Raw genomic sequence first — 19046 nt, 5'->3', positions numbered from 1 at the left:
TCAAGTCATGATCTCAGAGTCCCCTGAGGATCAAGCCCCATGTTAAGCTCCCTGCTCCATAGAGTCTGCTTCAGGAGTCTCTCCCCTGCCCCCCACCTCCACTTCTCTCTGTCTTAATTTTTTTTTTAAGTTTAAAAAAATATTTAACAATAAACCTTATCAAGAAGCCGTGACTTCAAAACTATTTTCAAATGGTATTTTTTAATAATATTAGTAAACAATCTAGATCCACTTAGACAAAAGACCAATTTTTTTCTCAACTGTTTTTTTAGCTTCCCTTTTAGATAATTGGGCAATTCAAGGATAAATTGATTAATGATAAAATGAGAAACGGTCAATTTTTTCATATTAGCTGGCTACAGTAAACAGTTTATTTTCTAAATCTTAACATTAAAAATTAAAAGACTGAAAAAAAAGATAACATCACCTTTTCTTAAACTGATCACCATTCTCTTCTAGCCTTTGGTTCTGGGAAAATAGCTGCTGGGACAACTTATACCTAGTTTTGCCTTAGATTTGTATTATACTTTGTTATCAAACTGTAAGAATGGTATTACGGAGTAAATGTCTCCCCAAATTTTGTATGTTAAACCGTGATTTCTAGTGTGATGGTATTTGATGATGGGGCCCCTTTAGGAAGGTCATTAGTGCTTTGAAGGTGAAGCCCTCATGATAGTTTAGTGCCTTTGCAAGAGACAAGAGAGCTTGCTTTTTTCTCTCCTGCCGCACAGACACAGAAGATGACCATCTGCAAACCAAAAAGCACGCCTACACCAAAATCAAATTAGCGGGCTCCCTGATATTGGCCTTCCCAGCCTCCAGAAATTTGAGAAATATTTCTTGTCTAAACTTGCTATACCAGCCCAAGCTAAGACGTGGGAAGAGAGAAGAAATGGAAATACCCCTCCCTAAAATCTTAACTAGGACATTGGAAAATCCTGATGGGTCCACAAGATAATCATATTTCTGAGCCACTGTGATTATAATAACCATTACATATTGAAAAGTCTATTTATACTAAGCACTGTGTGATGTGATTTGTTATTTCCATTTCCCAAAATAAATACTAAGGAAAATGGTATTATCCATATTATATAAAAAGGAATTTATTGTTCAAAGAGATTCACCTGCCTACTGGCCATACCCAGAAAATGTGATTTGTGTTTTGAACACTTCTCTGTCTTGATCTAATAGGTATTAATCACTGTTGAAGTACTAGGAATGATTTTCTTTCACTGAGGATTTAGTGGTTTATTGTAGTCGCTATCTAAATCCCTCCCCTATAACCCTAGGTTTTGTAACTAGCTCCTTTCAGTTAAAACTAAGTATTGGTTATCTGGAATGGGCATGTCAGGGCAGCTGCTCAATCCTACAGGACTGCCCCTCAAACACTGCTTCAGGCACGAATCTGAAATCCAGGTTGTCACCTGTTATCCTGACTGACCAGCTCTAGATTAAGGGTTCCAAGGACCCTGGATCGAATCATTTGCTAGAATGGCTCATAGAACTCAGATTAGTTGTTTATTATAAGAGTTCTTGAAGGTGAAAACATAGCAAGCATGTAAAATTTCTCATTGGCACAATGCAAAATAAAGAACTAAAGGACATGGTATTCTCTGTTCCATTCCAGTGTTCTAATTTACCACACGAGAATGAAATAACTCAAAATCTTGCTTTCCCAAGGTCTCCTAATGGCAGTTTAATAAATCCATGTATGAAGCATCATTGATGGCATATGGCCAGAAAAGCCACCAGATGTCTCCCGCAGAACTGTCCCAGATTCCTTGGTCCATCTTGATCAGAAAGCAGAAGCACTTCACCCAAAATGCGCTGTCCTCCCACCTCTGAGCAAGTTTTTTCTCTTCCCAGAATTTGCAATCTGCTTTATTGACTCTGTGGGATCAGCTAGGAAAATGCTTCCCAGGAAGTGCACTTTAAAAAGTCTTGTTGACAGGCACCTGGTGGGCTCAGCTGATTAAGCATCTGCCTTTGCCTAAGGCCAATGGAGCCCCCACATCAGGCTCCCTACTCAGCGGGAAGCCTGCTTCTCCCTCTCCCACTCCCCCTGCTTGTATTCCCTCTCTCACCATCCTCTCTCTGTCAAATAAATACATAAACTCTTCTAAAAATTTAAATTAAATTAAAAAATAAATAAGATTCTTGTTGATAAGTTTGATACAGGGATTGGATTAATCAAGTATCCAAAATTTTTTTATTCTATTTTTTGAGATTTTATTTATTTGACAGAACAAGTGAGAGAGCACAGGTGGGAGCAGCAGAGGAAAAGGGAGAAGCAGGTCCCCCCACTGAGCAGGGAGCCTGATGTGGGGCTCGACCCTGGGATCATGACCTGAGCTGAAGGCAGACCCTTAATGACTGAACCACCCAGGTGCCCCTTTCATTATCTTTTGACACAATTTCACCCCTGTAGTTTTAAATATCATCCCCTTTGTTCAAGAATTGGCAAGTAGGAAGAAAAGATTCCACAGCAATTTATTGTTTTACAACTTTTTCGGGAAGACAATTTACAAATTTAAAACATCCTCAAACATTTAAAAGGCATTATCAGGCATTATCACTTTAAATCACTGACATTTTACTAGCAACATTATGAGCGCCTACATAACTAAAATTCTTTCCTCTTACTTTTTTTTAAATAGCACTGATGAACTAGTGGAAGCAATTTCCCTTCTTTGTGAAGCCTGTGAGTGTCAGTTGCACCGCCAATAAAAGTTCCATTGATAAATATTCTTGGTACCTGTTGGATAAACAAAAGATCAGGTGTCACTCTACCGTCAGAAGTATAAGACCTTTCACATAATAATAATGGATGCGCATACTCTGGGTACTTTTATGGGCCAGACAGTAGACTAAGCTCTTTCACAAAGTACTTAAATCTTTACAACCCTTGAGGTAGGTACTAATTTTAGCCTTATTTTGGAGGGAAATGAGGCACAGGAACTTGCACCAAATCACGATAGCAAATGACAGAGCTAGGATTTAAATCCAGGGCAATCTGACACTCAAGCCTTTCCTTCTAACTGCTATGGCACATAAAAGGTAAAATAACAATCTGTAATTATTGTTTATAAACACCTTCCACACATATACAAACAAGAAGGAAAATGGCAATATTATGTATTTTCCCGACAACGCATTTCACTGAAAAAATGCATATGGTTGGACAAATTTCAGAAATCCAAAAACATGAAGAACTAAAGCACTCTTATTAGCACAGCAGCTGAAGACTGACCCATGGTCTGTACTGTTTAAGTAAGGGGAGAAAGGATTTCATCTTGAGAAAAGCTCCAGGAGGATCTTCAAGTTTCACAGGCAAGCACTCACGACAACCCCACCCTCCTAGTCAAAACATACACACACACACACACACACACACAAATATGGCAAGAATAAAGATAAAATAATGAATTCTGCTGTATCTCAGTCTCTGAATCTTATTCCCAGATCTGCCATTTCTTTATCCAAAAAAGATTCTCAGAGGATGAGACAGAGAATGCTTGGCTCACTTTATATAACACCAGGGCCTAGGCTGTAGGTGACCCAGGTACCATTTATTTGGAGGAAAAACACAACGGAGGATACACTCACAGTTCTTTCACCGGTCATTTTGTAGAGAGCATCTTGAAATTGACTTCCATATTCAAGCATGTCCAATTCCACCACTTTATACTTAACATTCATGTCATGGAAAAGTTTTTTTGCCATTGTACAGTAAGAACAAGATGTTTTTGAGAAAATCACCACACAGTTATCAGAAATTGTTTCCTGAAGTCAAACAAACAAACAAAAAAATGTTTTAATTCTAGACATTACCTTCTGGGAAGAAACCATTATAGTGGAAAGGGGATGGATTTGGAGGCTCATGATTCAGTGCTCAAATTAAGTCTCCATCATCTATTTTCTCATTTGCAGATTGAGAATATTATTTATTTATTATTTATTATTATTTATTTAAAAGGGATGTTTTTAGGGGAAAAGATGGGTTACAACAGAGGCAAAGTTAGCATGGAGTGATAACAATACATAGCCAATTCACATACAGCAAACATCTCTGTATGCCAGACACAATTCTTAATATCTAATCTTCACCAGCTCATGTAAACCTCACTATAATCCTGAGACAGGTCATATTATTATATCTACTTTACAGATGGGGAAAGTGAGGCACAGATGGGGAAAGTGAAGAAGGGAAATGACTTAGTCACAGTCCTCACCTAATAAGACCTGGAAAGCTTGAGATTTGAGCCCAGGCAAGTCTGATTCTACAGACCAGGCACTTAACTCTGTTACATTGCCTCTTAAATACTCAGTAGGTGTTCAGGAGCTAACTCCTTACCTTCCTTTACTTTTAATGGTGAGGACTGATATACGAGTTCCATTTAAAATGTAAAGCTTTCACTGATCCAGATATAAAAACAATTTACCCCCTCAACTTTCACTCCTTCCTTTATATCTTTATAGTTTTAAAAAAACCATCATTATCATTACAGTATTGATAAGGCATTCTTATATTCTTGTTCCTGGAAAAGCTACTACCAGAAATGCTGATTCAAAGGGTTTCAGGCAGAAGTCAAAAGCTTTTCTTTTTTTTTTTTAACTTCCCAGTCAGCCTGGTTTGGAAACTACTCTCCAGGCCTTTATCACAAAGACCATGAAATTTTCCTACGCATCTGCATTGCCTGTGAAGTTTGTTTTCTTTTTTGTTTCTAAATACATGAATGTCCAGGTCCTTCAAGGAATTCTGAATAGATAAGTCTAGCACCCAGGCATCTATGTTGTTCTTATGTGGGTCATAAGCAACACCTTCAAGATGAAAGCCAAAAATCAGAAAGTAGAGTACCAAGGCAAAGTAGTTCTAAAGTTACCAGGGCACCGGGGTGGCTCAGTAGGTTAAAGCCTCTGTCTTCGCTCAGGTCATGATCTCAGGGTCCTGGGATCAAGCCCTGCATCGGGCTCTCTGCTCAGCAGGGAGCCTGCTTCCCTCTCTCTCTCTGCCTGCCTCTCTACTTATGATCGCTCTCTGTAAAATAAATAAATAAATCTTGGGCTCCTGGGTGGCTCAGTGGGTTAAGCCGCTGCCTTCAGCCCAGGTCATGATCTCAGGGTCCTGGGATCGAGCCCCGCATCAGGCTCTCTGCTCGGCTGGGAGCCTGCTTCCCTTCGTCTCTCTCTCTGCCTGCCTCTCTGCCTACTTGTGATCTCTGCCTGTCGGATAAATAAATAAAATCTTTAAAAAATAAATAAATAAATAAATCTTAAAAAAAAAATTTAAAAAAAAAAAAAAAAAAAAAACCGATGAAGGGGCGCCTGGGTGGCTCAGTGGGTTAAAGCCTCTGCCTTCAGCTCAGGTCATGATCCCAGGGTCCTGAGATTGAGCCCCTCATCGGGCTCTCTGCTCAGCAAGGAGCCTGCTTCCCTTCCTCTCTCTCTCCGCCTACTTGTGATCTCTGTCAAATAAATAAATAGAATCTTAAAAAAAAAAAAAAAACCACCGATGAAGAGATTCCAAAGTGAGTTGAAACAGCATATCAAGCCAGAGTGTCTCAAACAACCCTTCTCATCTCCCTCAGGCTCAACTTAGCTGAATTTTCATCATTTTGTATTCTCACTTTAAGACGGAACCCTCACAACAGGTTTCTAGCATTGCTGTTACATTCATCAGCTGTGAGTGAATACTTTTTTAGCCAAATAAATTAAAGGCAGATATGTTATCTATGTTGTCGTGGCTGGTGATGAGGAACAAAGAAAGAAAAACATGAGTGTGTCTTCTGGACCTCGAGAGAAGAAATACATAGAAGGTTTTCTGAGGCAGAATTAACTGCGTTTTGCAGTAAAAGAGAGGAAAACAGTACACAGCAGCAAATGGTGTCGCTAAGAGGATCATTTATAAAGTAACTACAGCACGCTCAGTTCTGTGTTGGGGGAGAAAGCTGTGAAGCAGCTTCCCAGGCCAAAATCAAACAGTATCCCTGGCGAAGGGCAGCCTAACTGGTATCAACAGGAGACGGAGGTAGGTCTGAGGGAAAGGAGAAGCTAACCTCACAGACCCCACTTAGAGGGAGTAAAGACTCCATTAATAATAAACCTCATAAATTTTGGCTACCAATATGATCTAGAACTTTTCTGTCACATGGATTATTTTGATAACACACTTTAAAGTATACATTTAGTAATTCATTTGCCAAACTATGTCAGGTTGGATACTGAATATGCATGTTAAATGTGTAAAACACAATTCTTTTTCTACAGAGGAAAGTTTTTTCCTATGTCTCCCACATCACTCACTTGAATCTGATTCACAGGAGCAGTTGCTGAGTTCCCCAAAGATGATGATGTGCTGTTCCCCATCCTAAAAAGAATTTTAAAAGGCAGTGCAGCTTTAAACATTAAAGATAATCATTAATGATAATATAGCAAATGAGATCCATTTAATGAAAACCTGATACGCAAATATATACCCAAATCTATGAAACAGAAAAAAAGAGTTTTACTTATCACTAGTACAACAAGACCAGTTTAGGGGCGCCTGGGTGGCTCAGTGGGCTAAGCCTCTGCCTTCAGCTCAGGTCATGATTTCAGGGGTCCAGAGGTGGATCTGAAATATCACCCCCTACCCTCCCAAATAAAAGTTTCTGGAAAGCACCTTTCTCCCTCAGTTCTGGCTGAGCTTGGCAAAAGTTACTACCTAGTAAGGAAAGAGACGTCAACAGAGAAACGCCAAGAACCGTTTCACTTCAACACTGATGCACCCATTAGCCATGCCACATTCATGGAGCGCCTGCTATATGCTAAGTAGGCGAAACATCATTGGAAAAAGACATCAGGGGCTCAAGGACAGTCAGAGAGTTAACACCACGTAGTCAGCCCCTTCATGGACTGGGTCACCAGCTAATAGAAAGGTAATCAACAGTTCCTACAGTCTGGCAGAACTGATCAGAGTTACCAAACCAAGCAGGAAGGAAGAGATTCCAACACAGAGGGGTGGATGCGCAGCGGCAGGCAAAGACACTGGAACTGTCAGAACCACCATGGAGCAGCGGCTCGGGCTCAAGGGCCGCACAGCCATCAGCCCAGGCCGGGGGTCCTCCACCGCAGGCCTGGTACTGGAGGCCGGGAAGCACAGGGAAAGCAATCCTCGGTCTAGCCAGAGGCGACATCTACATGAATTAAGTCACAGTCCCCATCCTCAAAGACTGGGCCCTTTAGTAGGAAGCTCCCCCTTCACTTCCTGCAGGAGGGTTGCCAGGTTTAGCAAATAAAAATGCAGAACGATCGATTACATTAGAACTTTATGTAAAAAGCGAGTAACTTCCGAGTCTAAATATAATCCGCGCAATATTTCGGATAAACTAAGAGTAAAAATTAATCGCTGTTTATCTGAAATCCCAATTTATTAGACGGGGAGGGGGAGGGGAGGTTCCAAGCTCCACCAAGACCACAACTCGGGTGTTTCCGATGGTCGAGTCACACGATCCATAAGAAGGCACTACGGCTTAGGGCATCATTCACCGCCCACCCTCCCCGGGCTCCCGCCGCCCTCCGAGGGCCCACCCCGCGCCGGGGAGAGAGGCGCCTGCACCCTGCGAGGCCTCCGCGCCACGCCGAACCCCCCGTGCCCTGCCCGCCGCGCCCCGTACCCAGAGGCCGCAGCTCCCACTACCCCGCCGAGCCGGCCCGCCGAGCCGCTCCCGCTCCAAACCAGCCTCGTCCCCCGCAGCGCAGCGCGGCGCCAAGACATGGTCCGAGCGCCCGGACGCAGCGAGCCGAGAGGGTGCGACCGCCGCCGGAGAAAGCCCGCCCCCGCCGGCCGGCTCTGCCTCCGCACGCCCGGCCCCTGCGCGGCCGGTCCCGCCTCTCCCCGCCCCGCCGGGCTGCCCGAGCCGCAGCCGGGCTCCAGCGCGAACGCGTGAGTCCTCCGGACGCGGGCGGCGGGCGGCCGGAGCGCGCGGAGCAGGGGTGCGGGGGGAATGCGGCCCGCGAGGGGTGAACCTGCCGCCCCGGCCTACGCGGACGCCTCGCCGGCCGGCTTCCAGGGCTCGGCCCAGCCCCGCTCCTGTCTTTAGGGGTTAGGGACGCTCATCAAGGCCCACGGGCCCGTGGAAACGACGCGTGGGGACTGTGGCCGACATTCTGGCGAAACGGAGGAAAAAAAAAAATGACTGTCCGAAAGAAAGACTCGAAATGCCTGGGATGTTTACAGGAAGGTAGCAGCGTCATCACAACTTCCGGTCAGACAGGTGTCTCTGCCGGTGAAGTAAGAGCCTAACTGTGTCATCTTCAAATGAGGCTGCTGATCCACAGCCCGTATGAACCGTGGGATTGTTAGAGTTTACATCCAGAATTAAAAGAAAAAAAGTAATCCAACGCAGAACGCTCCTTCCAAAGAAAACAAAATTTGTGTTTATAAATGAAAATGAAATTAGGAAATAAAACTTGAACCGGCCCGGAGGTGTTTTGTCATGGCTGGGAAAATAGCTGAGTGCTAAGGACAACATTGTGCCACTCGTCGTAATGACAGGCCTTTGGGCGTCACTATATGAGAAGTGGGGGGGGGGGGGGTGTCTTTATTTATTTACTGAAGACATTGAAATCTATTTGTTAAGGTCAGAGGACAAATATGGTATTTTTTAAATTCTAAACAATTATTAGAACAATCCAGACCTTTTTTGATCCTTCATATTCAACTAGCTAAGTTTAAGATTCGCGTTACCAGGTTACAAAATTAGAACGTCTTGTTTCTGACGGGGTTTTTCCCCCTATTTTCAAGTGAGTTGTTTCATTACTTCATAAAAGGATGAAAATTAGTTACAAAAACAAATACCCCAAAAGGTGTGAAGTCAGACTTCATAAATCCAAAATTAAAAATTTAAGATATGTAATCTATAGTGTTATGGGGTTTAGTTTTGCTTTGATTCAAAGATACCTATTTAGGAAATTTACTGTGGTTTTTTTTTTTTTAAGATTTTATTTATTTATTTATTTATCTGACAGAGATCACAAGTAGACAGAAAGGCAGGCAGAGAGGGAGAAGCCGACTTACTGCTGAGCAGAGAGCCCAATGCAAGACTCGACCCCAGGACCCTGAGATCATGACCTGACCCGAAGGCAAAGGCTTAACCCTCTGAGCCACCCAGGCGCCCCTATTTTTGTTTTGAAGTAAAATTTTACCTTATTGTTGTAAACTGTCTTACAAAATAGAGGCCACTATGAAGTGAAACAGTCATGTCACAATTTAATTTCCATATAGTACAGCCTATGTTAAGCACAGAATTCACTGGACAGGTTTTGAAAAAGGGATTCCCAAATGAAAATACTTTAAATGAAAGTGTTATGTCTGAATTAAGCATAACGTATTTATAACCTTCAATTTCTTTGTGCTTCATTGATTGGGTAGCTACAGAACTGATGATTCTTGGTCATGATCGTGAGGTCTATGATAGTGCTTTTACAAGTATGCCTGCTGGCTGTTTGCTTAAATGTATGGTGTGAACACAAGAGGGGATAGCCAGTATAGGTAGATAAAGAATAAATAATTAAATACAGTCTTATGAGTTCTATACTTTTTTTTTCATGACTGAACAATGAAAAGAATTGACATATCTTGGGCGCCTGGGTGACTCAGACATTTGAACCTCTGGCTTCGGCCAGATCATGGTCCCAGAGTCCTGGGGTGAAGCCACAGGTTAGACTCTCTGCTCAGTGGGGAGCCTGCTTCTTTTCCTTCTCCCTCTGCCTGCTGCTCCCCCTGCTCTGTCAAATAAGTATATAAAATCTCTTTTTTTTAAGATTGTGTGTATTTATTTGACAGAGAGAGACACAGTGAGAGAGGGAACGCAAGCAGGAGGAGTAGGAGAGGGAGAAGCAGGCTTCCACTGAGCAGGGGGCCTGATGCGGGGCTTGATCCCAAGACCCTGGGATCATGACCTGAATCATGGGATCATGAAACTTCCAACCAGTGGGACACCTAAGTGGCTCAGTCAGTTAAGCGACTGCCTTCAGCTCAGGCCATGATCCCAGGGTCCTGGAATCCAGTCCCACATTGGGCTCCCTGCTCAATGGGAATCCTGCTTTTCCCCCCTCTCCCTCTGCATGCTGCTCCCTCTGCTTGTGCTTTCTGTCAAATAAATAAATAAATATCTTTAAATAAATAAGTAAGTAGGAAATTCCTAACTAACCTATTAATATATTCCTGGGAAAGGCTAAAACTGCAATTAGGTTAGGTATTAAGTATTTTCAGTTTGGTGACAACAGCTTAGCACAAGTGACTCCATTTTGGACCTGTGGGTTTTTTGTGTTTGTGTGTGTGTGTGTGTTTTATTTATTTGACAGAGAGAGATCACAAGTAGGCAGAGAGGCAGGCAGAGAGAGAGAGAGGAGGAAGCAGGCTCCCTGCTGAGCAGAGAGCCCAATGAGGGACTCGATCCCAGGACCCCAAGATCATGACCCAAGCCGAAGACAGCGGCTTAACCCACTGAGCCACCCAGGCGCCCTGTGTGTGTGTTTTTTAAACACTGCTAAGATTAATAAATTAAGAAATCTTTTCACTTGAAAGGGCACTTATGGGAGGTCCTCTATACTGGGTCCAACCTGTGGACCTTAGCCACCTGGGAACCTTTATAAATTCTTCTTCCAAAGAAACTTTTCTAAAAAGAGCATGACTGTGAGCCCTCAGGGGTCAGCTATTATCTTTGTATCCTAAGGCTGCTGTAACAAATTATCACAGATTTGAAAAAACAGAAATTTATTTTCTTACAGTTCTGGAAACTAGAAATCCAAAATCTGGCAGGGTCGCGTTCCTTCTAGAGGCTACTATACAGGAGACTTCATTTTCTTCCTCTTCCACCTTCTGGTGGCCCCAGGTGCGCCCTGGCTTCTTTGACTGATGGCCACATCACTTCACTCTCTGCCCGTATCTTCCCTTTGCCTTCTCTGTCTCTGAGGATGAGATTTAGTCCACATCTGAATAATCCAGGATGCTCTCATCTCAAGGTCCTTCACTAAATTGTATCTGCAAAGAGTCAGTGTTCCAAACAAGGTAACATTCACAAGTTCCAGGGATTTGACCTCTATATTTTGGGGTAAGGACCATGTTTTAGCCTATTGCAATGACAATACTTAAAACAGCCTGGAGAAATCCTGATATTCATTAAAAGTCTTGGGTATTTTGTTAAGTTCTGTGAATGCTGTGTTATAGTCATTTTCTCTTTTTGTTTTACCGTATTATTTCATTCATCTTTTACTATGTCAGTCATTGGTCAGATATAGGATACAGACTAGGTCCCTGCCTATAAGAGATAAAACTCCATCTTTTCTCCCAATTTTTTGAACATGTGTAAAATCCATGGTTCAAAAGATGTGTCATATTTTGGGGACCCTGGGTAGCTCATTCGTTTAGTGTTTGCCTTCCGCTCAGGTCATGATCCCAGGGCCCTGGGATCAAGTCCCACGTCAGGCTCCCTGTTCAGCAGGAAGCTTGCTTCTCCCTCTCCCACTCCCCCTGCTTGTGTCCCGTCTCTTTCTGTCAAATAAATAAATAAATAATCTTTAAAAAAAAAAAAAAAGATGTGTCATATTTTTAATTTGACATCACTGTTCAATATTCCCATCTGAAAAGATTAAAAAAAAAATTATGTGTGCCCATGCATTGTTTTAGACTAAACAATGTCTCTCCTTTTTGTCTGTTTCCCAAATACACTGCAGCTATAATTAAAATCACATTAGTTTAAAACCATTACTGAAGGTACACCTGGGTGGCTCAGTCAATTGGGCATCTGATTCTTGGTTTCTGCTCAGGTCATGATCTCATGAGTTGTGGTATCCAGCCCTGAACTGGGCTCCATGCTCATGGGAGAGTCTGCCCCTCCCACCTAAAATAAATAAATAAATAAATCTTTAAAATATAATTACTGTAATTTATTATAAGCCTTTTATCACTATAAAGTTTCTCATTCAACAAGTACAAAAGTACAAAAATTAAAACACATGATATCATAGGAAGATGTAAGAAAGGCTATTTTGTTTTCCAAACAACAGCCAATTTTCCAATGCTCTCATATCAACTGCGTGTTCTACAGTTCAATTCCATTCTAACACAAACTACTATACTATACCGAATATAGACCCCACAGGTCAAGGGCTCAGTCCTACAAGACTGCCTTTACTTCAAACCAGCCACAAATGGGATGTCCTAACTACCTGCATTTCTGCCTGGTCAACTACAAATTGGGGTGTATCATGACCTTCCCACAGGTTCAGTAATTTGCAAGAAAAACTCCTTAAACTTGGGAAAATACTATACTTATAATCACAGCTTTGTTATGAAGGATACAACTCAAACAGACAAATTCGAGAGATGCATGGGGCAAGGTTGAACAAGGGCAGGTGCAGAACTTTCATACTCTCCTCAGGTGCACCACCCTCCCAGGAAATCAATGTTTACCAACTCAGAAGCTTTGTCACTCAGGAGTTTTCATCAAAGTGTCATTGCTAGGCAAGACTGATGAAATCATTTGCCCTTCGTGCATGAACTCAATCACCAGTACCTTCCCCTCCCCTGAAGGGTAAAGGGTAGAGGATGTGGGGAGAATTGGAAGTTCCTTAAGAATAGCCAGCTCCTGGGGCACCTGGGTGGCTCAGTGGATTAAGCCTCTGCCTTCGGCTCGGGTCATGATCTCAGTGTCCTGGCATTGAGCCCCGCATCGGGCTCTTTGCTCAGCAGGGAGCCTGCTTCTCTCTCTCTATCTCTCTCTCTGTCTGACTCTCTGCCTACTTGTGATCTCTCTCTCTGTCAAATAAATAAATAAAATCTTTAAAAAAAAAAAAAAAAAAAGAATAGCCAGCTCCTCTCTTAAAACTAAGGGACATCAAGAATCAATCACCATAAACACAGGTACAAGGGAAAGAGACTTGCTATGAATAATAAGACTCCTCAATCCTTAAGGAAATTCCAAAGGTTTTAGGAGCCACGAACAGGAAAAACCAAGTATAGTGGTGCCTGGTTGGCTCAGTTCATGGAGGGTGCAGCTCTGGATCTGGGGGTTGTGAGTTCAAGCTCCACACTGGGGGTAGAGATTACTTAAAAATTAAATCTTAACAATAAAAACAACCTTAAAAATTAAAAAAAAAATTAAAACCCAAATATACATTTTTATTATACTACAAGGACCTATCTGGTCTTTTTATGGAAACAAAGGTAGTAGTAACAACTGGAGGTATCCGATATTACTTGAAGTTCTTATACTCAGAAGGCATATAGTTCAGGTTCCTAATTCAAGAATGAAAGGAATAAAAAATACTTTGGTGGGTAGAATATCTGTCAAAATGTAGGAATGGAAAGGATTATCTAAGGGTTTCTTCAGAATTTTTAAGTGTCAAATTGAAATATACTTAAATGCTCCAAGCCCAGTGAACAGGGGAAGGAAAACTAGATAGTATTATATATCTATACGGAAGAATTGGGAGCAGGATATTCCTGAACTAAGAATGTTCTGTATGTATTTATGAAGGAAATGAAAGATATATCATAGATTAGGGGAAGTTCTGTTTAAAAATGTGGTAAGTTTACTAGCTCAATTCACTGAAGAAATAGAATCCAGTATATTCTAATGAAAATATTTATCTAACAAGTTTTTTATTTTTTACCAAGCATATTTCCTTCCTTTTTTTTTTTTAAGATTTTTATTTATTTACTTGACAGAGGAAGAGAGATCACAAGCAGGAAGAGCAGCAGGCAGAGAGAGGAGGAAGCAGGCTCCCCGCTGAGCAGAGAGACCGATGTGGGGCTTGATCCTTGGGGCTTGATCCTTGGGGCTTGATCCCAGGACCCTGAGATCATGACCTGGGCGGAAGGCAGAGGCTTAACCCACTGAGCCACCCAGGCACCCCTATTTCCTTCCTTCTATATCGTTCCTATATCCATAAAATATATGTTCTTAAGTCTTTGGGTCAATAGACTTGGAATAATAAGACCAGAACATATGTTTTCTTTTGAAGTGTGAGCAAATTACTTTTTTAAAGATCTCGGGTCTGTAAGGTCTGTAAGCCTTGCACTAGACAAATTTATGACTAACTCAGAGTGCCATCTGGTGTTGAACAAATAGCATTTTGCGATAGATGTTTCCTAACCTTCGCATTCTGAAATTTTGTCTTTTCGATCTCTATGGAGAAGTCAATATTGCTTTGTCCAGTCTTATTTTCTTTTTGTCAAAGGGAGGCTGAAGTTGTGTTTTTATTCTTACTTTTCTTACAAATTCAAAGAGAGAGAATGAGTGGGGGAACTATGTTTTCAGCTTTACTGGTGAATATAATCATAATCATATTTAAGTCTAAAAATTTACCTAATATTATGGTGAGTTTTAACTATTGATGCAGATGAATAAAAGATATGTCTTGCAAAACCTAATACAGACACATAGTAAGTAAATTCATGCTCATAATTTAGTAACTATTTCGTTCAGACTATAGATTGAGAAATTTCAGTGGTGTTTCAAAAAAAGAAAAAAGCTGTAGTGGTAGTTGGGTCCCACCAAGTCTCTTTTTGGAATTGATACAAAAGTATTAGGGAACAATGCAACAGACGTGCATCTAATAAAATTCCCTTAAACCTAATCTAATTCCCCTTAATTTTAGAGGACTTTCCCGATAAACTTATCTAAAATAATACTTTTACTCTGCTTAATTTTTCTCTGAGACATTTATCACTAACTGGCTTTGTACATGGGTATATATGTATTTATTGTCTCCTTCTCTGTGCGAATGAAGGCTAGATAGGGCAGAAAATCTGCTTTCTTTAATGCTAAATTTATTTAAGAAACTGTTGTTTTGGGGGCTCCTGGATGGCTCAGTCAGAAGTGCATGCAACTTTTGATCTCGGGGTCATGAGTTTGAGCCCCATGTTTGGTGTAGAGATTACTAAAAAAAAAAAAAAAAAAAAAAAATTAAAAAAAGAAACCTGTTGAGTTTTCACTATAGTTGCAGGAATGAACAAAAATGTGTACATTTAAAACTTCGTATGATTTAAAATTTAAAATAGTAAATTTAATAAATATCACAAAATACAGTATAATTACATTGGAAATGTAATAATATTTGGTCAGAACAGTAGGTTGATAGTTTTCAGAGAAGAAAATTATGATGATCTTATTACTCATACTGAATTAGCTAATGTAAAGTTTAATGGTTTCTACAACAATATGATATAGGAGAAAAGAGTCCAATCACTTAGGAAGATATCTAATCAAATATAAATCAAATTTAAATCAATCCATTCCAAATCTTTTTTGAATATAATGAAGCAGCTTATCAGAGAGGTCTTCCCCAATAATAATATATGAAATAGCTAACACATCTTGCACTCCCTCTAGTTCTTACTGCTTTATTTTCCTTTAGAGCATTTATCATTTCCTGACATGTTATATCTGTGTGTATTTATTATCTGTGTTCCCCCAAAGAAGGTAAGCTCCATGAGGCAGGGGCCTCAACTATTTGGATTACACCAGATTCCCAGGTATGCTAGAACAGGATCTAGCATGCTGTAGATAGTCAATAAATAAATGATAAATGCATGAATTGTTTCATTATATTTGAATACAGAATATAAAATTTTAATTGAGTGGTCATTAAAACAAATTCATAGCAGTCTTTTGAAAAATAATATAATTTTAATGATAATAGTTCATATGGGATAGTTATCTCATTATAATTAATCTTTCTACTGTTCCTAATTTACAAGTCATAGAAAAGAAAGTATTTGACTCTAGCATTTCAGAAAAGAAAATCCTCTTATTTTCTCCTCTAAACTAGATCCTCTGACAATTCCCATTTCAGAATGTGCAAAGTGTTTTAGAGCCATTAGTAGCTGTCTGATCTCCTTTTAAATTGCAAAAAATGCTGCAATATATACATATATCATATGATCGTATTATACAACTTAAAATGAATACAATATTTTTTGTCAATTATATCTCAAATACATATGCACACATTGCTTATTACTCTTTGTCATTCTTATCATTTAGAATTGGAATAAAAATGTGATGCTTTAGAAAGAGATTATGATTTTGTTATGAACCTGAAGTTATACTAAAGTGAAAAGATGTTAAGCATCTGTGAGGTGGGCTCCAGAAGTAAGCAACTGCGTAATTCTCAAACTAAAATCTGCTAGTATGAATAGAATTTCAAGATACAAATTCTTTAGTGATAATAGCAAAAACATTTCATTTGATGTTTTCCTTTCTTTTTATAATTCTTATCATCACATATATTTGATATGTTTGTGCATATTTGCCTTCATATAAAGTAAATTAATTTTAGTATGGGTTCTTTATGTATTTCATTGCATTTCCTATGTTTCCCCGCAAACCATTTTTCTTTGTTTTCCCAAATAATCTAATTTTTAAAAAGTAACCCAGGGGCTCCTTGCTAGCTCAGTCAGAAGAGCATGCGACTCTTCCTTTTGGGATCATGAGTCTGAACCCACACAGGGTAGACAGATTACTAAAAAATAAATAACTTTAAAAGTAACCCCCAAAATAGAATAGAATGAAAACAGTATTTTTTTTAAAAGATACAATTATAACTGAAAAACACTCTGCATTCAGAAAATAATTTCCCACTGTAAAAGTAAATGAAGACTATCCAAATGAGAACAAACAGAGGCTATTTATTAACAGTTTGCTATAGTAAGGGAGTCAGCACTTACCACATGGGAGTGGGAAGCTTTGTTAAGGAAAAAAAAAGAGGCTTCAGGTGTGCTCTGATTAGAGGTTGTTGCCATAGGGAAGCTGGAGGCAGGCTAAATGGAAGCAAGACATGGGATTAGGGAGCATATCTGGCTTTTCCTGGTTAATCCTAAGGCACAAGTGTGGGCAAAAATTGAGAACTGGCAGTCATTAACCAAGTCCTGATTGTTTTGGCTGTTTGCTGCAGTTACAGTTTGACTTCCTGGATTTGGTGTTGCAGAGGTTGTGAGTCAGAGTTCTATTGTCATATATAGCCTGGCCATTGTCCATTTGTATATTCAGTCTCTCATCACTAAATGATGGGAGTTAAACTCTTGTTTTCCTGCACTCAGTACGTTCTATGTGCTCATGATATCCAGGCACTGCAATAAATAATATAGAAATGGTACTAGCATTCACAAAATCTAGGAGTTCACATAAGAGGGCAAACTAAGTTGAATTTGAGTAATAGGGAAGGTATACCAAAAGGTAAACCTTCTAATTCAAGGTTTCTTTAAAAAAATAAATATTTTATTTATTCATTTGACAGAGATCACAAGTAGGCAGAGAGGCAGGCAGAGAGAGGAGGAAGCAGGCTCCCTGCTGAGCAGAGAGCTCTATGCGGGGGCTCAATCCCAGGACTCTGGGATCATGGACTGAGCTGAAGGCAGAGGCTTAACCACTGAGCCACCCAGGTGCCCCTAATTCAAGGTTTCAACAAGAGTTAAGAATTATCTAGACAAGGGGGTGGTGGAAGGGAAATGAAGAAGAGGAAGAGGCTTTAGGCAGTGGAGAAGACAAAAGAGATCACATGCTTTCTATTAAAATACTTTTGATATAATCAGATTTGGAATTTAGCCATTGTTCATTTTAAAGTGCTGATTAAAAAAACAAGCATGAGTAGTTTTTCTGTTTATATAATTCAAACTCTGCATTGAAAGAGCAATCAAACCAACAAATCCAGTTTTGTCATGTGCCTTACTTTTTCCCCCCTCCTTTCTTTTCTTTGTTTGGCAAACACTAGTCATTAAATATTCTTGCTGGTGTGAAAGTTCTGACTGAGTTGGGCTTTGCAGCTTCTTCCTGTTGGACATCCGATATTTCATTCTTTTTAGAAAAATTCATTCTTGTGTTGCACTAGTAACCAACCAGATAGAGATGAGACCATCATCTTCCCTCACCCTCACTTCCAACAGATCTCTGATATTTCTTGGGGCATCCTGAAACAATTATCAATAATTGTTTTGTGCTAGGAGACACACATTGTGTGCATTTTCATAGCTCAACTAAATTCTGGAAAAAAAATTGTGATGGTTAATTTTATGTGTCAATTAGTGCATGAGATGCCAGATATTTGCTAAAAAATTATTCTGGGTGTTTCTGTGAGGGTATTTCTGAATGAGAACAACATTTATATTGGTAGACTGAGTAAAGCACATTGTTCTCCATAATGTGGGTGGCCTTGTCCAATCAGTTGAAGGCCTGAATAGAGCAAAAAACTGACTGTCCCCAAAGGAAGAGAATTCTCCTGCCTGGTGGCTTTCTTACTGGAACACTGGATCTTCCTGCATGACAGCATTTGAGCTGGGACATCAGCAGTATATATTTTGGACTTGTCAGCCTCCATAATCCCATGAGCTGATTCCTTATAAGAAAACATACATATATTGTTTCTCTGGAAAACCCTACTATTACAATATCCAACTGTTTTAGCAAAGATAAGAACATTGTTCTGTTGGGGTCGATTCCACATTAAAACATGTTAACCCCCTAGGGCCTGCCTGGGTTTACTTAGCCATAGTAACTCCATGTTGCCTAGGTAAACATTTTGTTGTTTAATAAATGCCTCAACAGTTATTGATATCAGTTCCAGGTAACTATTACTAAAACACGCACCTGAAACAAGGCCATTTTTTTTATATCGATTCGAGGTAACTATTACTAAAACACATACCTAAAACAAGGCTATTTTGTTGTTTAATAAACGCCTCAACAGTTACTAGTATCGGTTCCAGGTAACCGTTACTAAAACACACAGGTAGGAGACATCCAATCAGCCAAAGCCACATATGCAGATGTCTGCGATTGTGCCCTATAAAAACTAGCCTGTAAGACCGAGGGGCATCGCTCTCTTCGGAGGCGGCCCTGGCCGGTCAGTCTGACTTCTAATGCTTGGCACAGAATAAAGCTTTACATAACTTTTACTTTGTCTCAGCCTCGTTTCCCTGGCCGGTCAGTCTAACTTCTGATGCTTGGCATAGAATAAGGCTTTGTGTAACTTTGTCTCAGTCTCGTTCCTTTGATAAC

General features: G+C 40.3%; 1 protein-coding gene across 2 annotated transcripts; it reads right to left on the bottom strand.

The window, feature by feature from the left end:
• Positions 1 to 2475: 2475 nt before the first annotated feature.
• On the bottom strand, positions 2476 to 8167 carry GLRX2 (glutaredoxin 2). 2 transcript variants are annotated; one of them, XM_032318816.1, is made up of 4 exons: positions 8041 to 8167; positions 6307 to 6370; positions 3610 to 3786; positions 2476 to 2758 (listed from the first exon to the last, which is right to left on the bottom strand). In XM_032318816.1, exons 2-4 carry the CDS (start codon positions 6367 to 6369, stop codon positions 2627 to 2629), a joined length of 372 nt encoding a protein of 123 aa, XP_032174707.1. In that variant the 5' UTR covers position 6370; positions 8041 to 8167; the 3' UTR covers positions 2476 to 2626. The 2 variants fall into 2 exon arrangements, with proteins under 2 accessions (XP_032174707.1, XP_032174705.1); XM_032318814.1 differs by lacking the exon at positions 8041 to 8167 and adding an exon at positions 7659 to 7856.
• Between the last annotated feature and the right edge of the window lie 10879 nt (positions 8168 to 19046).

Source organism: Mustela erminea, chromosome 17, assembly GCF_009829155.1.
Source record: "Mustela erminea isolate mMusErm1 chromosome 17, mMusErm1.Pri, whole genome shotgun sequence".
Taxonomy (NCBI): Eukaryota; Metazoa; Chordata; class Mammalia; order Carnivora; family Mustelidae; genus Mustela; species Mustela erminea.
Note: the sequence above shows the minus strand (reverse complement) of the source record. Positions and strands in the feature narration are given on the sequence as shown.

What these genes read in the sequence shown, in the direction of transcription:
- GLRX2 (XM_032318814.1), bottom strand. Translation starts at nt 7,759, where the DNA reads ATGTCTTGGCGCCGCGCTGCGCTGCGGGGGACGAGGCTGGTTTGGAGC. An exon ending in GTGGGAGCTGCGGCCTCTGG is followed by an intron (nt 6,371 to 7,658) that starts GTACGGGGCGCG and finishes AATTCTTTTTAG; the next exon opens with GATGGGGAACAGCACATCAT. An exon ending in AAATGACCGGTGAAAGAACT is followed by an intron (nt 2,759 to 3,609) that starts GTGAGTGTATCC and finishes TTTATCCAACAG; the next exon opens with GTACCAAGAATATTTATCAA.